At 45.5% G+C, this 26675-nt stretch overlaps 2 protein-coding genes across 4 annotated transcripts; one reads left to right on the top strand and one right to left on the bottom strand.

Moving 5' to 3' along the window:
- Positions 1-602: 602 nt before the first annotated feature.
- Positions 603-1366, bottom strand: cox19 (cytochrome c oxidase assembly factor COX19). Its single transcript, XM_066688779.1, has 3 exons — positions 1220-1366; positions 941-1052; positions 603-806 (listed from the first exon to the last, which is right to left on the bottom strand). The coding sequence occupies exons 1-3, from the start codon at positions 1299-1301 to the stop codon at positions 719-721; spliced, it is 282 nt and encodes a 93-aa protein (XP_066544876.1). The 5' UTR covers positions 1302-1366; the 3' UTR covers positions 603-718.
- LOC136712293 (arf-GAP with dual PH domain-containing protein 1) lies at positions 777-26286 on the top strand. 3 transcript variants are annotated; one of them, XM_066688775.1, is made up of 11 exons: positions 777-857; positions 13273-13403; positions 14340-14431; positions 17941-18023; positions 21219-21331; positions 22809-22955; positions 23840-23923; positions 24322-24384; positions 24634-24705; positions 24959-25187; positions 25442-26286. In XM_066688775.1, the coding sequence occupies exons 1-11, from the start codon at positions 827-829 to the stop codon at positions 25468-25470; spliced, it is 1074 nt and encodes a 357-aa protein (XP_066544872.1). In that variant the 5' UTR covers positions 777-826; the 3' UTR covers positions 25471-26286. The 3 variants fall into 3 exon arrangements, with proteins under 3 accessions (XP_066544872.1, XP_066544871.1, XP_066544873.1); XM_066688774.1 differs by lacking the exon at positions 777-857 and adding an exon at positions 3880-4247; XM_066688776.1 differs by lacking the exon at positions 777-857 and adding an exon at positions 4672-4803.
- The last annotated feature ends 389 nt before the right edge of the window (positions 26287-26675 follow it).

The raw sequence follows: 26675 nt of genomic DNA, 5'->3' as shown, positions 1-26675 counted from the left end.
TACACATGTATGAAAGAGGACGCCTTTAGGTAGAATGGGTCAAGGTGGTAATGTCTACAGCAGTGGTTCCCAATCCTGGAGGACCCCCTGCCCCCGGCTTTTATTCCAACCAAGCTCTTTTACTTAATTGAAGTAACAATCTGCTTATATTTGACCTTCAAAAGTGTAATAAAAGAGTTGGTTCTTTTATACTCAACTTAAAACCCCAACGGTTTAAAATTATTTTAAAAAATCCTAAATCAGAGACTATTAGTCCAATTAAGTAATTGAGAGCTCAGTTGGAACAAAAACCAGCAGGCTAGGGGCTCCTCAGGACCGGGACTGAGACCCACTGGTCTAATGGACAGTGTAACGTTTATCCTTCAACACACGTCAAAGGCCTGTGACACTACAGCCAGACAAGACCCACCCGGCACTTGGTCACAGCTCGGGGGACCTGGTCCGTGTGAAGGGAAGCTGTCTAAACTAGGGAGATCTGTCTTCTAGCAGATGCCAGACTCTGAGATACACGGAGGAACAGAAAGAGTTGCTGGTCTGAGGAGGGATGGCATTGGGGTTCACTGTGCACACAACAATGGGCACAAACAGACAAAACTGAAAGGTCAAATATAAAATGTACACTTTTAATATAGGCTATTAAATATAAGACATTATATACATATAGTGGAGAAGTGTGGGGTGGGACTCCAGGCCCCCTGCTCCCGGCGGTGGGTGGTCTTCAGGAGCCCACCTCTGACCCCGGCCCGGCAGCGTCTGCGCCGTCTCTGAAGCCCAGTTTCTCCAGGGGCTCTTTGGCCATCAGCTGCCTGGGACGAAAGCAGAAGTCATGCTTGCTGAGGTGTACGGTGAGCGAAAAGGTACAATTCATGGTCTTGTTAATAATCAGACGTCATAAAGGTGCAGATGCTACTGCTGTCACTTGTGTTATTGAGAAGCCCACCTGTCCATCCTGCACTGAAGGTATGCCTTGCTTGGCTCCCGACACAGACTGCTTTCGTAGTTGTTTTGCTGGAGGCACTTCATAAACCGCTCCTTGAAATCTTTACATTCGCCTGGAAAAAGAAAACGAGACTGCTTACGTCAGTCTGCAACACTGGACTGTAATATCGATACGCAAGGATGTTACAGGCGGCACCGCGTCCGCACAATCACAATCACACACGTGCGAACTGGTCTCGATTTAATCTCGAAATAACTCGTACTGTTACACGGGACTCACCAAAGTGATCTAAAGGGAAAGAGCCTTTGTCTGGCGGCCGAGGCTTGAACGACTTAGTGCCGAAATTCATCGCGGTTGACATTGTGCTGCGGAATTAAAATTACTGACAAACCCGCGCGACTCCACCTGCTCACCCGGAAGCGCTCGCTCGGTGACGTCAGCGGCAGACCTGCTAATGGGTCCCCGATCGAGCGCTCGACAATCCATTCACTGTTAAAGGGACAGTAGCGCATATAGGCGAAGCAAGAATATGGAAAAGCAGATAAACTCGTTTGGTTGCGTTAGTTTAACGAATCCATCATAGCAGTTGTGCTGTGAACTTTCCCAACAATGACCCCATAAAAACGGGACCTTGTAACTCCCCAGACTGGCATTGGAATTGGAATCCCCATCCATCAAATTAAATTAAATTCAATGCAGGGTCAATTCAAGAGATGAATATAATCTAGAATCACATACACATATTCATCCACTGCTGGATGAGGGCCTCCCCAACATGTTTCCACTCGTTTCCACCTTCTCTTTTTGCATGGCACGCCTGTTGCATTTATTATTTCATCTTCCCATCTTTTATGTGGTCATCTTCTAGGTCTTTTTTCATCTCTTGGGATCCATCCGATAGCCTCCTCTGTCCTCTGTGCATCTTTGATCTGTTCTTCTCACAATCTATGTGTGCAGCCCATTTTAACACTTTCACTCTTTCAATGAAGTCACGTTTTAGTTTTTTCTTGTGAGCACTGGTTGTCTGCATTGATCGAATACTTTTCCCTCAGACACATGGGTAGATTACCTTTCAACTGTGTGCTGTTTCTTCCAAATGTACTATAACTACCTGCAAACTGTAAAAAAATAAATACAAAAATTGAACAGAAAATTAGAGCATCAGAGGCACTTTATATCAAATATATATAGTAACTATGTATCATTAGATTTAGCAAACTGATTTAGATGTAGTTTTTAGGAGAATCTTGTTAAATTCAAGTTTCTTCCTTCTCAGGTCTCATAATAAAAGGATGACATGATAAATGGGATCATTTTGATTACAATACACATGAACTTCACTGCAAGAAATAAAATGTCAGCTTTGTTGTTAAAGTTAAAATCGTAATCATACTCCATTAGCCCTGACTTACCTCACAGCATAAAGTGTGAAATTGGTGAGGTCTGTGTTGTCTTCTGCGGCAGCCCTTTGGTTTGAGACCCCGAGCACAGGATAAAAAAACCAGCATGGGCTGCCACATAATTCAGATGAGGCAGCTGTGCTGCACAGGCTAATGCAGTGCTTGTACATTGGACAGTTTAGTTAAACTATAAACTGTGTGATCCCTTAGGGTTGAATACACCATAAGTGAGTTTACAAAAAAAGTGCTTTCATAGATTAATTCCCTGAAAATGCATCAGCAGTCCACAATTAAAAGCTATAGATGGGAAGTCAATAAAGGCTAATTGAAAATTAGTCAATGATGTTGTTTACTTTGCAAATATTTATTTTGTATTAATCACTTCTGTGGAGTGGACGCACTCAGGGATGGCTCTGTGCGCGAGGCTGCCAGTGAAAGAGACGGTGCAATTCCATTATGGCTACTCCTAACCAGACACAAATCAATAAGTGAATCGATCAATTCAGAGAAGCTGTACAGGAGGCAGCCCTTGTGAAAGCAGAGCACTTCCTCAGCCCTGCTGTCCTTTCATGAAAATTAAGTTATAAATTGTGTCTGGAAGCTGCTCTTTTACTGCCAGAATTACAAGCAGCACCACCAAATCAGACAATAAATACATGCATATATTTCCTGTTTAGACTATTATTATCCATGCACATAATAGTAATAACAACAGCCACAAAAAATAAACCAAAACTATATGATAAACAATCCTTTAGAATACCATGGTAGAAGTGCTATAATGCCATGATGAATGTCCTGTTACTATTCTTATTTTATTGTTGTATTTTAGTCCATTAGTGAATTAAAACAGCACATTAGTATTGTGTTTTATGGATCAAAAACAATTGTGATGTCCCCTTTAGAGCAACATATTGTTTATAAGACATATTTGTGTTCATAATATCAGGGTTAATAACATACCAGGAATATGAGTACAGGTGTGTGTCATGGCTCATGTGAGCTTAATTCCAATAATGCTGCTGGATCAAAATGGTGTGTTTAATCACAGAAAGGAAATAACACCACAAACACACACATACATGTGTACATATGAAACCTACATATGTGTATATATCGTGTGGGCTTCGAATAATAAGAAAATACAGAAAAACAAAAGTAATGTACCTGAGAAGAAACAGAAGTGTGACATCTTTGAAAGAGAGGGGATGGGCAGGACACACTGCAAGAAGAACTGACCCAAGATGGACAAGAAAAGCTATAGAGTGGAGCCCAGGGGACGACAAAATACATAGAAGTAGATGGGAAGATTAAATAATGAACTTTGCTGGCACGGCATGGAAAAGCAGTGGATCGATGAAGGCTGCTGCTGTTATATGCACAGTTATTAACAGAACCAAGCAAAACGAAAACTGCATTAGCATGTATGCATTTGTATATTTCACCCCACGGCGCACACCATCGAATGGACGCGTTTGTTTGCGACACAGGAGTGTTTCAAGCTGCTGGATTTGCACAGGCTTGCGGTTCCTCTGTGCGGGGAGGAAGAAGTGACCACTGGAGGTCTCGCTTGCTGAGCGCAGCGCGAACACGGAAAAGGTGCAGAGAGAGAGAGAGAGAGAGAGAGCAGGAGCGGGTCACTGGAGGGAGCTCTGCAGCCGCCGCCTCTCATGCATTTCTCAAGACAATGAAGTGAAGCGCTGAACCTCCACTCTCTCTCTCCAGTGCATCCGTATCTGATTGGTCTTTGCCTTGAGCTCAACATCAAGACAACTTGAACCAAAACCGGTGCGCTACACCCCCCACCCGAGCGAGCATGGCCGGGGAGCAGGACAAGAACAAGCGGGCTCTGCAGGAGCTGCTGGGCAGACCCGGCAACGGCGCCTGCGTGGACTGCGGGGCTGCAGGTAGGGCAGCTGGGCTACGGTGTGATGGTCGTGACGGTCAAGGTCATGGTCGTGTGTGAGAGAGAGAGAGAGAGAGAGAGAGAGAGAGAGAGAGAGAGAGAGAGAGAGCTGTAGCCCCAGATCTCAGCAGCGGAGCGGATGGGCAGAGCTGTGCGCCGCTGCCCGGAGCCGCGCTCTTCTGCGCACCTGCTGTGAACATTTACCAAGACTGCTATCGTAGAGAGCGATTGCATTTAATGTGCTTCTTTCCTTTTGGACATTTGCCCGATTATAAGTGCATGCTTCCTTTGTGTGTGTGTGTGTGTGTGTGTGCGCTTCACATGCGTCCGTGTTGCGGCTCCTCTCGTTGTTGATGACGATAATGACAATGATAATGCACTACTACACCAATATATTAACGAAGTGAAAGCGAGATCATTCCTGCTAGATTGTCGCCTGCAGCCAGTCACGTGATTGTAATGGGGGGGATTTATGTCATTTACTAGAAAGTGTCGGTTACAAGATGACACCAAGAAGTAGCCGGCAACTGTGGCGAGCAGCGCGACTGAGCGACACGGTGTGTATGAAGTGTGTATGAAGTGTGTATGAAGTGTGTATGAAGTGTGTATATGGCTACAGTGACACTCTTGGGATACATGCACATCTGCAGCTGCCACTAACACTGACGGATATTGCAGCCATTGCTGGTATATATATTGAAACGCACGCATGTGGCATTGTACTGTCCAGGGCGTGATTGATTGATTGATTGATTGATTGATTGATTGAAGTGTGCCGCACTTTATTCTCACCGGGTTGTTCGTATATGATGATCATCTCTGCACTGATTTAGACGTTAAAAAAGAGATCTGCGTGTATTTGAATATGTTACTCTTCTGTCCTACCTACCTGGCTGACCTGAGCGCAGTCTGACCCAGGGATTGAATAGGTGTGAAGCAGGGCAACGAGCTGTGACCTGCTGCACAACTTTAGATGAGGAAATGGATGGACAGGAAAACCATGCTTGTATTTTTCATTCACTGTTCTGTTGTGTAGCAGGGCGGGGCACTGAGCTTAGTCTTCTGACAGATCAGGTTGTCTTTATATGTTTGATCTTGAAACAATCCAGTTTTCCTAGGTGCTCAGTCCTGTTGCTTTCTCACGGCTGCTGAGCCACCAAATTGGAAATGATTTGGCTTGGTTATTCCAGGGACCTGCAAGAGTACATTTTAGAGGGTCGATTTGAGGTTTTATCTGGCGGCACGAGATCCCAAACTCCCCACTCCTTCTGTTAGCTGTTTAGTTTTTTTAGTGTCCCAGTGTTGCTGAAGTGAGAAGCCTTGGTCACTGGGGGGGTTGAGGCGATGGCTTGAGGCTGTCATCGCCGAGGGAAAATCTGCAGCAGCCGAGAGGGCCGGGGAGAATGCGATATGGCTTGGCGGGGCTGAATAGGGTCATTCTCTGCAGGAAAACAAGAAAGCTTCTTTTGGCTGCCACAGAAAGACACTCTCTGTTCCGGAGACGGCACACAGCCCTGCCAGAGAAATATCTTGGAAACAAAACCAATCTTGACAACATTAGAATGAGGAAAAAGAACAATAGAAGTGCACACACACACACACACACACACACACACACACACACACACACACACACACACACACACTACAGCACAATACATTGTTGTTTCGTATCAAGCTGCTCAATGGCTCCAAAAGTGAGCTGCTCTGTCTGAATTTGAGTTCCCTCCCTGCGAGTCAGCCATTAGAAATCCATAGTCATAACTGACCGCTGTAATGTTATTAAGGTTGAAAAAGATACATTCATATTGTTCAGTTTTCCATGTGTAGCTTATAAACCAATTAGGCATGGAATTAAATTATTTTAGAAAGCTTCCCCTAAAAGAAAAGTGTTATGTTATCTCTCAACTTTCACCTTTAGATTTGTTTGTTTTCATTTGAGCTGAAAACTGAAACTATGGACGTGTTAACTTGGAAGATTGGTTTTAATGTATGTAATGTAATCTATTTAATGCATTTTAATGGTTTCATTTATAAGTGACAACACAGAAGGAACAGTTCAGTAATAGATGTTCTTTCTAAATTATCTGAAAACGTCAGCCTACATGTACCGAAACCGGTCAAATCTACTACAGTTACATTCACTCGATCATTTGAATCCTGAACAAGTGAACACACTACTGTAGAGTGTTTTGTAAAGGCTGAGCAAAAAATGGACTTTAACCCGATTGACGGCCGGGGCAGACGGGAGATATTGTGCACCGTCCCGTGTCGGTGGCCTTGACCCTGTGTTAAGTCCCGTGCTGCTGCAGCAGGTGCCCTAGAGCAATTATTTTCCAGTTTGAGGAGGAAGTAGCTTTAATGTCTCATTTCCAAGACGCCTCACACACTCGCAATACTGTCTGTTTTTCAAAGATGATCCAAATCCGAATACCTTCAGTTGCATTTTAATATGAATTAGATGTACTTTCAATTTTAAAGATGGACAAGCACGTTGCATTAGAAGAAAAGAATGTCATACTATTATTTTTCTGACATGATATTTATGTATGTATGTATGTATGTATGTATGTATGTATGTATGTATGTATCTATTTGTATTACAAATGCAGATTGAACACATTTTTGAAAGACAGCTGTGGAAACATTGCAGCTCAAATCCTTATGTTTACTTCCAATGCAGTTTCACAGTTATTCACAACCTGCATCTTTTGTATTGTCATTACACTCTATTGCATGAAGAGGATGGTCCGTATTTGAACACAGTAGGCCTCTTCATATGGTACTCTGTGTACCTATAACTGTATCATTCTTTTCTAATGGATTTCTAATCTTTTTCATCATGGATAATCGGGGAAGATTGTGCAAGAGGCTGACCCTGTAGCTTTCTGATAGTTCTGCATTTAAATACGTCTGCTAAGTAAAATACAATTATGCCTGTTACTCACAATCCTCGACTGCACTTTGATACACTTCCACTGTGCAGTCGAGCAGGGGGTGGCTGGCTGGAGCAGCGCTGATAAAATTGCACAGAGCTGTACGTTATCGTAGGGATATGATCGAGTGACGCAGAGAGCTGGGAGACCGCTTGGCTGCGATGCCTGTACTTGGAATGAGAATTTCCTTGGGTGATTGTCTTCCGTGGAGTTGTGTTCAGTCATGCAGCGGTCGGAGGACAAAACTGGGTTCTCAAAAGAAATGCCACAAGTGTGCACAATTGCCATGGAGACAGACCGCAGCGAGAGCGAGCCAGCGTCTGGTTTGGCTCCTCAACGCCACAAGTCCCGAGGGTGGATTCCAGCCCTAGAGGAACACGGCTGTCTGTCTCCAGACCTGGCAGAGTACTTGTCTGAATTCAAGAGCAAGACCAAGGAGAAACAGAGATAAACACTCCTAGACGATCGTTGGGTTTGCAATTAATATTATATAATTATTTTTTTTAATGTTTTATTGACAATGTCATTTTTTGTCTGTACACACTGAAGTGTAATTGCAATCCCCAATTAACAACCTGCGTTTCACCCCAAGCATTATAGATTAGTTTATTACAGTCCCAGTAACACAGTAACAGATTTTACTCTGAAACAATACGTGTAGCAGAAAATTTAAATGTGGTTGTTGTCTCTCCGTTGGCACAGAGTCTGGGTTTCCTCAATGCGTTTCTTGCATCATGCTTCCTATAGGCACACATTTCAGTTCATGTCTTGCTCTTTCCTGCTGGCTTGGCCTGAAACCTGACTTTCACCTCTTGCCACACATCTTGACTTTGAGATCGGTTAGCTGGGCTTGTCATCCTTCTGTCAGCCGTTTCTGTAACTCCAGTCCAGCTGTGAAATATCCCACCAGAGCCACAGGGCTCTTGCATTCAGACACAATAATCTGACTGAGAAAGCTGTCTGTCTGTGGCTGATGCTATAGCGGCCGAGCAATGCTGGTGATCAGTGTTAAAACATCATATTAGGATCATTCTTCAGATGTTGCTGCGTCCATATTTGTATTACTCCATTTCTTAGCCAGGGTGACTAACAATTGTTACATTATATCACATTATTTTAACATTTTACCCATTCAAACAGCTGGGCATTTACTGGAGCAATCTGGGTAAACTACCTTGCTCAAGGGTACAACAGCAGTATCCCTCACCTGGGATTGGATCCATGACCCTCCACTCCAGAGTCCAGAGCCCTAACCACTACTCCACACTACTGTATTTGTTCTATTTTGGCCACGTTTCTTAGTTTCTTGCAGAGTATTAAGTAATGATTGAGCCGGGTGTATTATCTGAAGAGGACAGGTTTATAGGTCTGATTATTTCCTAGGTGGCCACACCGCTCCGATTGAGGCGTGGCCTGTGCTGGCAGACGCGTCTGCATCCTGCTCTCTGCAGTGTAGGGTAACCACTCCGAGCCTGATCATATCTGTAGGGGGTGTGAATTCATGCCAGAGCTCTGGGACACGCTGTGCTTGTGTTCACCTCGAACTGGCCCGATGCTGTAGCAGTCCATTCTTCACATATCCATGCACAATGCACTGTCATTTAAATGAGTGATGGAATAATGGTAAACACATGGTGCCATTTAACGTTATTATGTAGAAATGATGCAATCAGTGTTGGCATGATGCACTGAGGTAATCATGTTAACTGAACTACAAACAAAAGCAAGTGAGCAGCAAGAGTACAGTGGGAGCCATACGAGACCCTGTTCCACGGCTCCTGTGGCTGCTCTCGATGTGGGATCCAAAAGGAGTAGGCGATGAGTAATTCTGCTGCATGGGTTCATTCAGAAGTTCATTTATCCATATTTGCTTTGTTTTATTTGAACATGTCTTACCCGTGACACCACCTCAGGCAGGAATGGAAAACTCACCCCACAGGGACCCATTTGATTTTTATTTCACAGGAATCGAGAAAACAGTGAAGCAGGAAAACAGTTTGGCTGGCCTGCTTTCTTAGAAAAATCACATCACGGGGACGAAAAGGGACGAATCACAATTCACTGTCGCTTACAAAACCTACTGCCTGAAATCGTTGCTTGGGAAAGTCCTAGGAGGAACATAAGAGTAATTGAGAATGGGCTTGCGAGGAAGTGGAGACCAGCAGCTCAGTTTGACAGTAACCAAAACCGTGTGCCAATTGAGAATACAGTCAGGTCTATGGGGAGAGAGCCATTTCTGGGAAAAATCGTGTCGAGTTTGTTGTTTCCAGCATACCCAGTTTGCATGTCAGTGTAATTGTCGTATTTGTCTCTTCAAAGATCTGTGCAGCTTTTTACATTAATTAATCAATTAATGGCTTTGTTAACTCGGTGCACACAACACTCAGCTCCACCAGTTCCACAAAGCCTCTCTTTAAATTGGGTCACCGCTGGCAATGGCTGCTCCCAGGCCTTTTCCCTCCACATATAAGTGAATTCAGAGGACGAAGAAATGGACGAGTGGTACGGCTAAGATGTCCTGAGAATTATGCCAGAAATGGGAAGTGTGTGTCAGACCTCAGCCCTGTCGGTTGGTGTGTGTGACGCCCCTCTGTACTTTCATTGGCAGAAGTAACACCCACAGAAATGACTGAGACTCTGGGTATCCAGCAGTCTGAGGTGACGCATCCCACCCCCGGTCTGCTGCACCCCAGTCATGATAACTGCTGTGGGAGGTGATGGGGGCTGATGTTGAAATTGAAATACAGTAGAAATTCGTAATAAATATCAGTCCCGATGCAGTGTCAGAGTATGTGCATTAAAACAAGCTCTGCTGGATGGAACAGGGGGCGCGTCAGTGGCCCGTTTGTGTGTGTGTGTTGAGACAGGTGTGCCCAGGGGCCCCATTGTGTGTTGAGACAGGTGTGCCCAGGGGCCCCATTGTGTGTTGAGACAGGTGTGCCCAGGGGCCCCAGTGCTGAGTGTTCATAGAGAAAAAGGTGATTTCTTCAGGTCACTGGCTCATTTACAAGCTGGGTGATGTACAATACGGCAGGATAAGAAAAACAATGGGGAAACGTGGGTCACATCAGGTCTTTATCTTCTGAATGTCCCGGTGGATTTTCTCTGGGTTTCTGGGTTCTCTAAAATAAGCTGTGGTCCGTTTATTTATTTTTTGGCCGAGTTAAAAAGTAGAATATAGTACTGCCAAAAAACAGACGTGTAATTACTGCAGTAGTTTGTTTAAACCACTTGGGCAAAGTCTCCAGATTTGGAAATTGTGGTTTACTTTATCTGTGTGTGTGTGTTTTCTGCAAGTAATGATAAGAGCCATTGAACACTGCCTTCATCTCATATTGCATTTAGGTCACTGTAGTCTGTCATCCCCTGAAAACACTACAGGCCTTGCACAGCAAAAGGGGATTTTTTTTTCTCTGTTCAAATATGATTAATTGTGGTAACTTTTTTTTTTTTAGAGACAACATTGTGGTTCTGTATTTTCAGACTGAAATGCAAATGATAAAAAAAGAATCGATAACCGTGAATAACTATAAAAGTCGTGCTGATCAGTCCTTGTCTAGAGATCCGCTGCATATGGTCACAGTGAGAGAGACGTCTAGGTTTAATTCAGGCTTTTGCACTGAAGTACCCCACTGTTTTAAGTATTATATTTGACCACCATATTGAGCTTTTCAGGGTATTTCCTGTTTAGGCAGCAATATGTCTTTGTTCCATTTGTAATGTTATAATCAAGGGGAGGGAAAAGAGACTGCACTTGTTGTTCTCACATAATTCATCTTGATGATGTAATCGTTAATCTAAACAGAAGCTCTTTCACAACCTGTCACTTCAGCCACAAGATGTTCACACTTGTTGAACCACAGGCGAGGCCGTCTCTGCGCAAGGCCTGTCACTTGTGTGACACAAAAAAAGGCCCAGAAATCCATAGTTAACGATGTTCCCGACGGGAGGCTCTGTCTGTGTTTCCTGTTGATCCATTTTAAAGAAGGCAAAGGGGGCACAGCATGCAATTAGGGGTTATATTTGGAGATGCGAGGGCCGGGCTCTTGTTTTTAGTTCATTTACGTTTTGGTTTCATTATGGACATTGTTCTGTACAGGTTTTTATGTAAAACCAAATAATATCGAGAAATTGAGGCTTTACACAATGGTGTGGTTTTATCTGTCACATGACGGTGTATTCTTCCACAGTTTGAAGGATTGTCGGACTGATTATACAGCTCTGGAATAAATTAAGAGATCACTGCAATTTTTTTCTTAAATCAGCATCTCTACATGTATGGCAGCCGTTCCATTCCATTCATTTGGAATTTGGGAGAAATGTTGTCAGTAGTTCATTTAACCCACACACATACCTATAAATAGTAAAACCAGAGAAACTGATCATTTTGCAGTGGTCTCTTAATTTTTTCCAGAGCTGTATATTGATGAATATTAATTAAATATTTGTACAGGACAGTCAATGGACACGATAGTTCATCACCGAATCCAACTAAAGACCCTGTGAACCAATAATAACATTTGTAATCAGTGGAAATCATTAATAATGGAAATTGTCCCCCTGATTAGTTAAGCAGTCTTTTTAAAATCATGAGTCATGTGACACCTTCCATCTCTTTGCTTCCCTGGTTCCAGGCTGCCTCAGTGCCTTCATAATCTTTACATCTGCAAGATTGTTTTTATGTGCGATTGAGTGGCATAACAATCAATTTTCTATAGATAGTTCTTATTGGGCGACTTTTGTAAAATTTTACAGAACCGTTTTGTTCTTAGAAGCACCTGTCACTCCTTGTGCCGTCGATCCCTCTGTACGTTTCCCTTGTTTCTTTGCTATAATTCAGTCCTTTTCACCGCATCAGCTGCTGTTTGGCTCATAAATCCACGGCAGTGAAATCTTCAGCCTGGTTTTAACAATCAATCCGAGTAGTGACTTCACAAGCTTGAGTCAGGGTAGCTGGCTGTGTTGTGCATCATTGCCTGCAATGCTGTGGCTGTGCGTAGCTTGAAAGAAAATCACTCGATATTAACTCTTCTGTGTTTATGTACTTCGTTATATGTTTCGCTGCTGTCATCAGTCAGACATGGACATGCGCTGCGAAGATGCCATATGATATTTACTTTTTATTAGGGCATGGAATAAAATGTTGGTCTTAACCCTTTAAACCCAGCCCCATTGTTTTGAACAACGAGGAAGTTCAAACCAGGAAAAAATTAGATTGAGTTTAGCTGGGATAATCATTATTTCATCAGGTCCACATTTTGTGTATTTGTAATGATTTTAACCTTCATATGTTTGCTTTTATTCTGTCACAGCAATAACAGAACCAATGTGTCTTAAACACGTTCCAGGGAATAGAACCAGTCCTGCCTGGAGTGTCTTGGTATTTACGTTTTAGAAAAGGGAAAGGAAAGCTGTTTATTAGGTGCCTTTCGCTGACTCGTGTCTTTCGCTGTTTTCCTTCGAACCACCAAACTGATATCCTGGGGGGGCATTGATCCACCGCCACAGGAAGGAAAGTGAATCTTGTTCAGCTTCTGATACACATCTAGAACTTTGCACCTCTGACTAACGCTAACAGTTACAAATCATCCATGATGCAACACTGTCTGGGAGGCCTCTTCAATGTGATTCAGTTTACCTTTAGCCTCCTGCGTGTTTCGGCTGAAATGCATCCCAATCTGCCTTTTACTTTCCACTGAGCGTGTGAGAAGGGCCTGTGCCAGCCCAGCGTGGTCCTTCAGAAATCTCACAGCTCCTGGGCAAGGGTGACACACTGACTCCTCCCAGTTTGTCAAACAGATCTGGCTCTGGTAGATTAGATAGCGTGTCATTTCCCTAAAAGATTCCATTTTCATTTGATTTTGCCTACACCCTTTTCACGCTTTAGCACTGTCTCTGAATACAGCCAATCCTGTAACCTCTATAAATCCCTTCACAGGTCTGCAGAATGTATATCCAAAAAGTATATTTCAAAAAGCTCTTAATGGGGAATGTGTTCATAACTGATTGACTTGTGTTGGATCCTGACAATGCAGACTATTTGGGTCCTCTTTCTTCCCACGAGCCTGAGTGCATGTCTGTGTGTTGCAGGTCCGGACTGGGCCTCGTTCACGCTGGGCGTGTTCATCTGCCAGAACTGCTCCGCCATCCACAGGAACATCCCCCACATCAGCAAAGTGAAGTCCGTGCTGCTGGACGCCTGGCAGACCGCTGAAGTTGAGGTAATCTTTCGCACTCCCATCCTCGAGAGCTTGCACTGCTGGCAAAATGTATTAAAAAAATGTCTTGGCATAATTAACTGCCCGTGATCCATCTTCGCCTGCATAATGAATAATTAATTGGTATCAAGGATCAGGAAAGGGTGGTGGGATGCAATTGGGACCTTGCTGTAGAGTCACCTGATACACCAGTAATCTTTGAATGTGCCTGAAGCAAACGAGAACTGGCGGTGAACAGAGCTCTCTTTACTGCGAAAAGGGTTCGATTATAAAACCTCGCTTGAGAGATTTCACCAGAGTAATATGTAGGCAAAGATGCAAGATGGACCCTGGGTTACATAAACTCAGCGCACTGGGCATCTTAAAGACGAGATGACAAAGTCCGTGCAGTAACAGGGTTTTATGAGCCAATTCGAGCCTCCTCTTTGTTGTGAACACAGCACCGAGATTAGCACATGGGCAGATGACTTGGCATAAACGTTGGGCTGAATCAGATTCTCAGAGGAGCTTGATTATCACTTAGACGAAAAGAGGAGTCGCGCAATGCTCATATCCATCCTTTTACCAGGTTACTCTACAACATTATTCACTTCAGTCTGCATCCCGTTTTAAGATGCTCCTTACTCTGTTTGGATGAAGACATTCACTGGTCAATACTGGCATCAGGGTCCTTTTCATCGGTTGCCATACTGTCATCCTCTGCACCTGATGTTTGTAACGGATGTTTTTACAGTTTAGTGCCCCACACCGCTTTGCGATTACCACACGTTGAATAGTACTTGTTACACACACACACACACGCACACACACATACCCTCCTCGCCACGGGGCTTGCCTGCTGCAGAGAGCTGAAATGCAGCCTCCCATGCTCTACTCAGCACCCTTGTTGAGGGCAGCGCAGAAACCCAGCCTCTGACCCTGTGCTGCTTTCTGTTACAGTTCATGGCCACCGTGGGAAACCGCGCGGCTCAGGCTCAATATGAGCAGAAGGTGCCCCCGTTCTATTACAAGCCGACGTTTGCCGACGCCCAGTAAGTGACAAGTTTGTTTAATTGTTTTGTGTTATTTGTGTTTTCTCTCAGCTCTTGTCTTTGCGTGGCCTGGTCGGAGAAAAACTATGAATTCCCTTTGCCAAGTGTGAAAGTATGAAAGCGCGTACAAAGGGATTTGGCGTGTGGGTGCCCCGCGGTGCTACGGCAGAGCTGGCCACGGGAGGACACCAGTAACAGGCGGGACACGTGACACATGACACGTGAGAGGCGTGACCGGTCATATTCAAGCTGAGCAGAGTAGATGCCCGTAGTAGATTCTGCCGTGTCTGCCGGCTCGGTTTTCCTGGTGTTGAGGAAAGGATGGGGGGAGGTTAGGATTGCCACCCTCAGGTCAACAGGCGTCACTACGGCTCGCCTGAGTGCTGCAGGGCCTGGGCAGATGACTTGCGTTTCCCACAGCACTACTCACTTACGGAGTTCTGGGAAAAGTAAACATCAGTAAACACGGAGCGACAATGCATTGTCTGTCCCGCAGGGCACCTGGCGTGGGGTGGTGCTGACGTGCTGGCAGTCACAGGAGAGGACTCATAAACATAGAAGTAATGGCAAAAGAAAGAGAGAGACCATTTCACCATTCAGACTACAAGGAGTACAGAGTTCTGTAAGGGTGGAAGTTAGAAACGCTGAACTGGACTGAGCTGCTTCAGAGGTGCAGTTCTTTTACCCAGCGACACTTTCAATTACCAGGCAACAACCAAACGAACATCTTTTGTCATTGAGTGTATTGTATAATATTCCTACAAGAACCGTATTAATGCCATAGTAGCACATATCAATATATGCATGCTGTGTATATATCATACCTGACAAGTCTCACGTTTTACCCGTGAAGCTCCCGGTTTTCTATCTTCCCAGACGTCTCACCGCTGTGTAATGCATTTCTCACGGTTTTCTGGTTTGTCCAACCATAGACCATAGCCTGCGTAACACCGACCAACACCCCCCGCAAGACAGTATTAAGAATATTAGGAAGACGTTTGCATTTATTTTCTAGCACCGTCTGATGGCTGCCACACATATTGCAGCTGGGCACCCCAGCCAGTGTGTTTTGTTTTCTTGTTCATTTGTTTTCCGCACCCATCGGTAGAATCGCTGTTGATTGAATAAAGACTTCTGATTTGCTTATGAAATTGCCTATGATTTGACTGTGACTGATAACACTACAAACATCACTCTGCTACTGCGATTCATATTATAATCATGAATATTATCATAAAGTGTAGAGTAACCCATCATGTGCGGAAGCAGAATTGCCTGCTGTGGGAGGGGGGGTACCTCCTGTACAGACAGAGCAGAGCAGCACCGGGCAATTGAGTCTGAACCCACATTGAGCGGCAGGTGAGGTTTAAATATACAACTGCAGTCCTGGACGGGGCGCGACTCACAGTAGCACCACGTGAGCCGGAGAGCTTCAGGGATTCACAGAGATCGGCAGTCAGTCGTGTCTCGCAGACTAGTGGGACCACAGCGAGTCTAAGCACCACTCTGTCATGAAAGGAATGTGGATTCCTCTTGGGAGGTTAATGCTGAGGGCAGCTATTCCAAAACTGCAGGGTTGTGTCACGAAGACAGACTAGACGAGCTGAGGGGAGACCTAACCAAAGTAAGCAAAATATGAACTGGAATAATATTAATCATAATAATAAAGAAAAACCTCAGTTCATCCAGCAATGCCTTGGAAACTGTTTGCCGCACAAATGGGTTAACGGCTGGGATGGTTTTGGGAGCTGCGTGGTTGAGCCCGGGTCACTCAGAGATCCGCCAGGCATCCGCCAGAGTCAGAGTCCCCGAGCGTAGGGCTCGAACGACCTCTTGGTGGGCCTGTTCTCACACATTCCTTCTCCTCCCGCTGTTCTCTGAGTCCGATCCCGAGCTCCAGATGTCGTGACCCACTGCTGCCACGAGGTTTGAATCCAGTGGCAAGCCATCCTTGGTCGAAGTGCCCCGGATGCATTGCAGACGCCGCACGTGATCAGAAGGCACTGCGCTCGGTGTCGGCTATTACATGTTTTAAAGTAAACTCGTTATCCTGTGAAAAGAATCGCAGATCACAGCTGCTGCTTCTTAACCAGGTCTTCTCAGCTGCCACAGCCACTGTAGTCTGAATAATGGCAACATTACCTCTACCATATGCAAGCCACAAAGCAACAGCTTGACCAAAAATAAGCGACCCATAAACGAACAGCAGTGCGGGCAAAGTGCAGGTTTCCTTCCTGCGGTTCTCGGTAGCATCGGGTTGGCAATTTTGTGGTCTGTCAGTAGTGCAATCCCCGAGCCCTGCACTCCTGCCCTACTGTGGCCGCCGCTCTGTCAATCTGGCATAGAGGGTAGACGTGTGATGGTGGATACTCATTGTGTTACATGCTGATAACAACTGGAGGTGGAAGTGGCAGACGTGATGTGAAGGGCCCAGCGACAGATTTTATATTCGGGTTTATAAAACATTTTCACTTCTGTGAGAACAAATAAATATGTTATGGGGATTCTCTAGAAAACAAAGTAGTGTGTAATGTCTGTCTATATACATACGGATACATCATAATGATTATATACCAAGCTTTTCATCAACTACAATCAGATGGGAAGCTGAGCAAACAAAAGGAGCTGAGACTCTTGGTCTATAGGAGTGAGTTATAATGTACTATGAATAATCACTGATTTGTTTTAGTTTAATTAATAAATACCTACATAAATAAATGTAGGTTTCACTGAAGTTAGGAGACCGAGACTCTTAAGACCCACTGAGTGAGCACAAATGCGTGGGTTTAGGGTTCGCTCCCTAATTAAACTTCCGTAATTGGCACGGTCTCCCGAAGCTCAATATGTAGAGATCTAGATTACACAAATCTGCAGAAACCTTGTTAACGACATTGGCGTCTTAATGGGCGATTCGGTCAGCGTCTTGTGTTGCTCAGTGATGAATTAGACTCCGGAGGGACGACTGACTCGGCTCTGCTTGTTCATCGGGTCTACTCGGTCGTGAGATGGTGCAGAGAGACGTGCCGAGTACTTGGCATCCGTGTGTATCTTCTCAAAGACGCCTCCCTCCATTAACGAGACTTTGACATGGCATGTTTTATCGCGATCCTCCCCGCACCCTTACAGAGGCAGCCTGGAGTCCTGTAGCGAAGTTCTTATGTCACTTCCTGTTATTGACAACATCAGATCGCTGATGTGCAGATCTTCTTGGACGAGAACGGATCCAGATTGTTTGTCTTGTCCAGCAGAAGTTGACTCCTGGGTGTTGCTCTGGAGATAACAATGCCCCGGGTATTGCTCATGTGAGGTCATACATGTAGGACTTTTATTGCCTTCAGTCTCACAGGTGCTTCATTACAATTTTGTCTCTGTATGTTCTTTTGGGAAGTTTGGTGCTGACATACTTTAAAAAAAAAAAATTTTGGTGGTCACATTTTAGTTGATTTATACCCACCCCCTCTGCATCTCTGATCTTCCCCTCCTGTTTTCTGTTGCTCTACTCCTCACAGAATCCTACGGGAGCAGTGGATCCGGGCCCGCTACGAGAGGAACGAGTTTGTGCATGTCGAGAAGCAGGAGCCCTATTCTGCAGGTAGGGGGAGCACTGTGGAGTCCAGTGGAGATGGATACGGACATGTTTCATATTATAAAGACATGGCAGTCTTTTGGGTGTATGTGGCAACGCAATATAGTAATATTGCGGCTCCAGAAACGAGGCCTTGTAGACTAAGTGGCAGAAAAAGCTAGGATCGCTGCCTGGTCATGCATTCAGTAATGATTTTCTGCCCTATTTACTAAGCTAACCATATGCATAATTAAGAAGCGCTAAATCTTTATTTTAAATACAGCTTTGCAGGTAGTATGAAAGTATGCCCCACATAAGGAGGCAGTCACTCAGAAGAACAGGACAATTAAAGACTATGAAGCTGAGCTGGCGAAATGTATCTGAGTTTGCACCAATCGGCCCCAAAGAAACGGCCTGGTCTGTCACAGCTTCTATATTGCTTCCCCTTCACGAAAATGTTTGCAGTAATTATTTCCACTACAAATATTTTCCACTCAATTAACCTTCCAGCTCCTGGGCCTAAAAGCCACAATAATCCCTTCTTCAAATGGAAGCGTCTGAGCAAACCAATCGCCCGCGGACGCCGTCAAATCCTAAAGACTCCTAAAGACTTTCTGAAATCCCCGCGTTGCTTCACTTTTCCTCGCCCGGCTCTGACACTTTCAAATGCCTTTCAGCCCAGCTGGAATGACCGCCGGCAGGTGACAGATATGCATTTAATAAGACCTGTATGCATGTGAAATTGCGAACACTTCAGGTGGAAAACCGCAGCTGTAACGGACAGAGAGGTCGTCTGAAAGTGGCTCAGTGAGACGAGAGGAAATGCAGTCTTTGATAAGATGCATGCTGCTGGCCATTACAGGCGGGTGGGGCTGGAGGTCATTTACACGGGGGGACCTTGATGTTGGTTCTTGTCTAATTGGCCAGACAGACATTCAGATGTCTCGTTTTAAGGACTCCCCTCATGTAAGTGGCCGAAGTGTGGCGACTCTCAGACCTGAGCAGCCAGCTGTGGTCCTGGAGGAACGGAGATTGCCAGAATGACGCAGTGACGCTGCCTCTGGTCTGTGGCGCCATGTCCCGCTAGTTCTCCGTCTGGGTCAGTCAGACACACGGGGCAGTTAATAGCGGGCGGACCACGCTGCCACTCAGCCTCCCCCCGCTCTCTTCCAGCCTGTCCAGTGACTGCTGAATTATTCATGAATGCGCTGCCGTGGCTGGACGGTGTTTACCTTTCTCCATCGCCTGAGTGTGTCGGCCTGCGAGAAGGACGGGCTGTTCGTTTTATCAGGGTAGATGAACATATTTTCATAATGCAGAACTAATTGAGATTAATCCCAGAGCTCATTTAAGGGGACTGCTAAAATAAATACAACATAAGCAATCGCACGGCACATATTAAGCCTGTACGCCACATAGCGCGGGAATATTAAGTCAAAAAACTGAATCCCCCAGCAAATTACAGCGAGACGAAGGGTTTTGATGGGTATCTCTGACAGCATCCCTTAAAATCTAATCTAGGAAAACAGCGGAATTTCATGTAGCGCGGAATGAGCTCTTTCTCTTGAACACGCTCAATTTCCTCCTCAGCGGCCATGCATTATGTATGAGGCAGACATTACGTGACGGGCCGAGATCGCGTCCCGTTTCTGATGACATCATTGTTTTATGGGAAGGGGGATCCTACACAGCATTTCTGGGAACTGATTTCGCAGCGAACAGCCCTCCCGGGAGGTTCACACATCCTTCATTTTAAAAGGGAATTAATGCCACTGACAGCAGGGAAGCTGAGCCCACGGTTGTGAATTGATTTGTTTCGTTGCTGTGCTCCGTCTCCTCTTACCAGCTCCCGGTCGTGATTTACTCTGGCCGGGGTTTACGGTTACTTCTCCAGCCCACCCTGAGGGAATGCTTCCAGGCAAACCCATATTAAGTGATGCGTCTTTAGCCTCTCTTAGACCACACTAGAGGCTGTGGTATGATGAATAGTCCGGAGATGATTTCCCAGAACAAGCAGAGGGAAAAGAGTTACCTCCTGTGAACCTGCACCGATGTGGTCATGTGAGGCGGCGAGGATGGGCCTGTGTTTGTGTACAGCGGTACCTTTAATGAAATCCCGTGTTTCTCAGACGGTTATTTCTCTGTGTCCTCCACTTTAGCCATGTGTGGTCGGTGGACTGTGTAGAACTGGGCTCCTGTTCTGGAGAGTTAAGACCACAGCTTGGTGACAGTTTATTTGACCGACTCCAGGCCACTAAGGTAGTGGAGTGGAGAATGACTTCAGCCCCTTTTCTAACGCCAATCCGTAACGAGCCTCAGAAGAGCGAAAGGAAAGCCGTTCTTCCCTCACAGACGCATTTGTCTCAAAACTCTTCTCTCAATACCTCGGAGCTGTCCTCTTTCCGAGCGAAATAAAAACGACGAAAGCCGCCCTCCTGAGCACCATAGGGCTGCGATCTCACACACCTTTGCTGTCGGAGAAGTTCACTAAACACATTCCACTACAGCCGACCATAAAACACTCTCACCCCATCCTGAAAGAAAGCGTCTGCCGTGGCTAGTGACCCAGCCTGCCCAGTCCCCCATCCCACTACGGACACTTTAAACGGTCTGCTGCTGGCGTGTGTGGCAGCATCGTTCAGAGTGATGTCACTGGCGAGCAGGAAATCCATCGCAGGTAAATCTCGGGAGCAGGGGCAGTTGCTCACAGGCTGCTGCCAGGGAGAGGATTGATTTCAGAATTGATTTAGCATTTAAGAGGGTATTGATCGCTGAGGTAACCTGGGGTGAATTATTCATATCCTCTCTCAGGAGAGACCTCGTCCCAGTTGAGGGAGGTGGGCTCGTGTGCTGGTTGCAGGGGATATATTTTTTATCATAATTAATTGCACAGTATTCTGGACAACACTTTTTTTTTTAATTAAGAAAGTACTTGGTGCAGCTTCAAAAAAAAAAAAAAAAGGCAGGCATGATTTATGTCACACATTTATGTTCATTTACTAATGCGGATTCGTGCAATTTATGTTTTACTTCACCTTCCATACCTTTATGAAGTTTACCTTGGTGTAATGTCACGTTGCCAGCACAGCGTCTTTCTTTCAGTTCTTTTCTTGACGGTGTTTCACAGTGAAGATTGCTTTTCTGTGTTTAAACGTGCCCCATGCTTGTTCATTTAAGCAGTTTAACTCGTGATTGGCTGAACTCGTCCTTATTGTCTTGCAGGATACAGAGAAGGGTTTCTGTGGAAACGAGGCCGAGACAATGGACAGTTTTTAAGCAGAAAATTCATCCTGTCCGAGCGTGAGGGGGCCTTGAAGTACTTCAACAAAAATGACGTAAGCATCGTCTCAGCAGGTCCCTAGAGACTCCACAATCACTCTGTGCCAAACTCCAAACCACGACCAGATTACACAAGTTACTGAAATGGCCCTGAGACATCCTTATCAGTCTCTGACAGGCGGGTGTTGTATAATCGCATTTAAGCGCTGCTCTGGGGAAATTAGGAAATCTGGCTCGTTCAATGAAATAAGGTTTGAGCCAGTGTGAGCCCAGGAGGTGCCCGTTCCTGATGTTTGACCTGTTGGTCTGGGATCAGTTTAGATGGCAGACCTGAACACTGGAAACCAAGGCGAGCAAACAAAGTCCTGTTTCTAGATACTTATCTGTCGCTGAGCCGAGGACAGATTGCAATTGCAGCCTGACATTTCAACAACAGATTGAGTTTTGAAGAAGATATTCATGAAAAATAATATCTCTCCAGTATGGAGAACTCCAGCCATTGTAAGAGATTAAAGCTCTAACAACTTTCTAACAACTTTAAATAACTTCTAAGTACTTTCTGCATGTAAAGATGTACTGACACATTAACAGTAAGATTTAGCCTCAGGTACTTTCAACTAAAATAATATCAATGTTTTAGAAAGTGAGGATAAAACTGCAACTTGCTTTTTCTAAATGGTCTACGAAGCAAAAGCAGAAATACGCAAGCAGAGAGAGAAAATTAAAACATATTCTGAAGTGAAGTTGTAATTTCAGAGACCATGTTTTAAATAGCCGAGACACTGAGACTGAGCAACTACAAACAGGAAACCACAGGTACAGCAGATAAATGTCAGCGTTCATGACGTGCGTCTTGTTTTGCGTTCTGGACGCCAGACATGAGCATGAGTGTCGGTCTGATTGCGGCCGCACCCTCGACTGTAACACAATGGCAGCCGTGGAGCGGCTCGTTCGCATGATATGGCGGCCCTACAGAGGGACGCGCGGTTACACTCGGGCACCCCCCTCCAGCCAGTTCCTGAAGGATGCAGTTCATCATGAGAGAGATTTCCCTGGATTAATTAAAAGAAAATCTCTAGATGTGTTTTTGGTTTTGTTTAGGTCCGTGGTCTCCAACCCTGGTCCTGAGAGCCTCTGTCCAGCAGGTTTTTGTGGTCACCCTTCTATCGCCAACACCTGGATGTATTTCATCCTGATCAATGAAGCATAATCTGGATAGCCTTAGTTGGGATGCTTTGTCCCTTGGCCTAATTTCACAATGGGGATAATTACTGTTGTATGAAATGTTACTTTTCATTGCTTCGCCGTGAGCTGCTCTGTATTTATATTCTGCCCTCCGCCCCGTCCCTGAGGACCGATAAACGATGAGCGCTGTTAACGAGGCGCGTTGCGTGCGCAGGGTCTGAGGCCGTGTGGTGCAGTCTGGCGCTGAGGCGCTGCAGTATTTAGTCACCGCTGCTGAATCAGACCACTGTACCGCAGCCCCCGCTCTGACGGGCGGCTGACGGTCTCTCCGCTGTGCTTCCCACCCAGGCCAGGGAGCCGAAGGCCTTCATGAAGATCGAGAGCCTGAACGCCACCTTCCTGCCGTCCAAAATTGGAAACGCCAACGGGCTGCAGATCACCTACCTGAAGGACAACAGCACCAGGAACATCTTCGTGTACCACGAGGACGGAAAGGTAGGGTCAGCGCATGTCCGCACATGACATCACTGCTCCTTCGGGCCTCGTTCGCTCTGCCTTTAGGGGCGAAATAAGGACCTGGTTGCAGAGTGATAATTTATGGCCTTTTATCACTATTATATCTGTAAATATGCAGCCTGTGTTAGTTATTGCCTGTCTGTCTTCGTTCCTGCCCTCTGGAACAGTGCAGTCACATATCACAGGCGTCAGAGGTCAAGGGTCAGCCAATCCATTATTGTGTTTTAATGATGTATTCCAGACCGAGATGCATGTAATGAAGTGATTCACACAGGAGGCAGAGTGCGCCCTCTGGAGGCTCTTCTGTGACATTGACAATCTGCATGAAACTGATTTCAGTCACATTCATTTATTATTTTATGTTCCTTTGTAGGAATACGTGTTTTATGTTGTCACTGTCTAGCCTGAGAAGAAACAAATTAAAGCCGTTCCCTTTCAAAGAAGCTCCCCTGACCGAAGGATGAATAAAATGCTGCAGCCAGAGAATTTAAACGCCTTTACCTCCATCTGTGTTACATGGCACTAGAGGGAGCTAAAGGCCTTTAATGAAGCAGGAAACGGGTCTACAGTAAGAACAGAGCAAGATTGACTGGTGTAAAAAAAGCCCACAGGCTGCACTGCACCGAAAGAAGGTTTCCTGCAAAGACCAGCAGGCTTTCACCTGTGATTGTGTCCTAGGAATAAACATCTGCTAGTGGCTTCCTCTGGCTGCATGAGATTTGTTGATTATTAGTTATGGATTGGACAGATTGTGCTGGTTTATCCTGCTCTCCCAGTGACAGTTGTGCGTAGGCCAAGTATCGCCCTGTCGTTCTGTCATGCTTCTTCCCACACATGCCGTTTTATTTGTCTGTCCTTGGCAGGAAATTGTCGACTGGTTCAACGCCATCAGAGCTGCCCGTTTCCACTACTTACAAGTGGCGTTTCCTGGGGCTAGCGATGCGGACGTGAGTGCTGACACTAAACGCCTGCTTTAATCTTGTTTACGTTGCTGTTAATTACAGGCCTTAATCAGGAGTATTTTTTTTTTCATGTTTTGTACACATTCAACATAAAAAAACAAAACGATAAAAAAGACCAAAAGAGCAGAGCGAAACCAATGTAGAATTTCAGTGGTAATTACAATTTTTTCGTGTAGCATTGGACAGTTTAATGTGATCACACTGTGAATGCATCTCCTGCTCTGCCTCCCCAGTGAGCCCAGTGTCAGGTAGTGTTTTATTTATTTATTGTCCTCTTCAGTAAATCTTCAGTGTGTCTTTAAGGAGGCCGAGGCGAGGCTTCTGTAATCTCTAACTGAACTCCTCTCAAACTCTGCTCTGCACATTATTATTATTTTTTTTAGCTGGTGACGAAACTGACCAGAAACTTCCTGAAAGAGGGTTACATGGAGAAAACCGGTCCAAAGGTTTGTTCATTTGATACCATTACATATGTTTTATATTCTCACTGATTCCACTGTGGGGGGGTGGGGGGGACTGAAAACAAACAATCTAGCAAGCTATGTTGAAGTGAAAAATATGTGTAGCTTAATTTATTTCATATCCTCTTACCCAATTTGTACATTTAAGCCTTAATGTGTACTGTGGAGATGAAGCTGCCCAGACCCCCAAATGGCCTAGTGCAAAGCATCCTGGGTAACTGTGTCTCTTTCCAGCACACAGAGGGCTTTAAGAAGAGATGGTTCACGATGGATGACAGAAGATTAATGTACTTCAAAGATCCCTTGGTAAGTCACCATGTGAAAGAAGGACAATCACCTAAACTGACCTGCACACAGCTTCCGGTCTGACCTCCGTCCCCACTGCGTTTCTGTTGTTGTAGCCTCATCTCCTTTTATCAACTCTTGCTAGGCTTTTACATTTACCCAGTTTTGGTTTCGCGTGCAAGTCACTTGGAGTGACTGCTAACAAACAAACGTACAATAAAGCAGTCGGTGTTTGGGCCCGCTCTGAGACGCAGCGCTGTTCTTGCTGTTGCAGGACGCCTACGCTCGCGGGGAAGTGTTCATCGGGAGCAAAGAGAACAACTACACGGTGCTGGCCGGCCTCCCGCCCTCCACGCAGGGGCAGCACTGGCAGTTCGGCATCACCATCGTCACTCCGGACAGGAAGTTCCTTTTCGCCTGCGAGACGGAGCTGGACCAGCGCGCCTGGATCGCTGCTTTCCAGAAAGTCATCAACCGGCCGATGCTCCCACAGGAGTACGCAGGTAGGGGGCGTAAAACGACTCCAGTCTCTGTCACTTTGTTACTTATGTAGAGAAACCAGGTAAAACCAACCCAGAGTCAAATATCTCGGTTAGGGCACATTTATATCCCCAGATATACCAACAGAGTATCATATAACCCTATTGACTGGACTCGGCTAATGATAGTCTGTTATTAACACAATGTCTGTTTGTGTTTGTATGAAGTGCCACTTGTACCCCTCAGACTAATGTATCTCCATGTCTTCTCTGTGCAGTGGAGGCGCACTTTAAACACAAACCCTGAGGAGTCGGGGGAGAGGACGGCCAGAGACGCCCCTCGGACCGGGCCGGAGACGACAGCTCGTCTGCGGAGCCGCTGTGGGGAAGACGGACTCTTTTTTTTGTTTACGATGCTGGAGAAAACGGACCGACGATTTCATTTAAATGAAGTTCAATTAAATTAAATCTGTATAAAGGCTCCAGGCATCGGCCGAGGGAGGGGTTGGCTGCTCTTCAGAGGGAATGGGGGTGGGGGGGCACTACTGGAGCCTGCGTGGACCCTCCCCCCCGCCTTCCCTTGCAAAACACACCCCCTCAGTCTGTGCCAACGTGGTCCACTCACGTACTGTACCTCCACCGTGGCTGTTGTTAAAATAGTACTTTAATTAATGTCGTCTAATGCAATTGGTGTCAGTTGAAAGTGATGTGTAACAAGCTATTAGCTGTCATAGCGTTTGCCTAAAAGCCTAGATACATTAATAGCGGTGTGAACACTGGAGAACATTAACCTACTACACAGGGTGGAGAGCGTGGTATTTATTGTGTCTGATATTTGTACATAATCAGGTTTTATTTTGCTCAGGCCTGTGACCTTTTAATCTAGTGTGGGACTGTGAATTTCTTTTGTCTGACCGTTGCTAAACACAAACTCCATCGGCAAGCGCTCACATCTGGCCAGCTGTGTCCAGACCTGATGCGGGACTTCGCTGCAGGATGGACCAGAGGGTCCCGGCCTTCTGACACGCACTTGAACACTAGGACGGCCTCTTGCAGCTGGAATGCACGCATTGTTCTTAACAATCGAGACGGTCTGTGTTAAATAAAAAACAATCCTACCCTGGGTCTTGTGACAAGTTTTTATTCTTTTTTTTTTTTCCTCAAAGCTATGGAGTTGATCAAGACAATGATTGAGAACATCTCCACGGGGGGGTGCAATGAGTAAAATCTGATTTGCCCGACTCCCACGCATGCTTTTAATTCATTTTCCAGCAGCTCCCCCACGTCCGCTGATAGTACAAAGATTAAAATGAAGAACCTGTTGAAATTTCAATTTACATTACATTTAATTTGCCGAATGAAAATGTAATCCGAATAGCCCCCACAGCCTATTAGTGCTCCCCGCCTCCCCCACGCTATTCCATCAATGCTGGCCTTCACTTGGAGATATCCCGGCCTATCAGCCCCCACAGTGCGGCCTGGTAATTTATTCCATGCATTCATAATGCTCTG

This window comes from Amia ocellicauda, chromosome 17 (genome assembly GCF_036373705.1).
Source record: "Amia ocellicauda isolate fAmiCal2 chromosome 17, fAmiCal2.hap1, whole genome shotgun sequence".
NCBI lineage: Eukaryota > Metazoa > Chordata > Actinopteri > Amiiformes > Amiidae > Amia > Amia ocellicauda.
Note: the sequence above shows the minus strand (reverse complement) of the source record. Positions and strands in the feature narration are given on the sequence as shown.

Excerpts from the sequence above, each read along its gene's own strand:
- cox19 (XM_066688779.1), bottom strand. The coding sequence starts at position 1,301 with ATGTCAACCGCGATGAATTTCGGCACTAAGTCGTTCAAGCCTCGGCCG. Across the intron at positions 1,053-1,219 it reads TTTCCCTTTAGATCACTTTG|GCGAATGTAAAGATTTCAAG; the intron begins GTGAGTCCCGTG and ends TTCTTTTTCCAG. Across the intron at positions 807-940 it reads CTTCAGTGCAGGATGGACAG|GCAGCTGATGGCCAAAGAGC; the intron begins GTGGGCTTCTCA and ends CTTTCGTCCCAG.
- LOC136712293 (XM_066688774.1), top strand. The coding sequence starts at position 4,157 with ATGGCCGGGGAGCAGGACAAGAACAAGCGGGCTCTGCAGGAGCTGCTG. Across the intron at positions 18,024-21,218 it reads GCAGGAGCCCTATTCTGCAG|GATACAGAGAAGGGTTTCTG; the intron begins GTAGGGGGAGCA and ends ATTGTCTTGCAG. Across the intron at positions 25,188-25,441 it reads GCTCCCACAGGAGTACGCAG|TGGAGGCGCACTTTAAACAC; the intron begins GTAGGGGGCGTA and ends TTCTCTGTGCAG.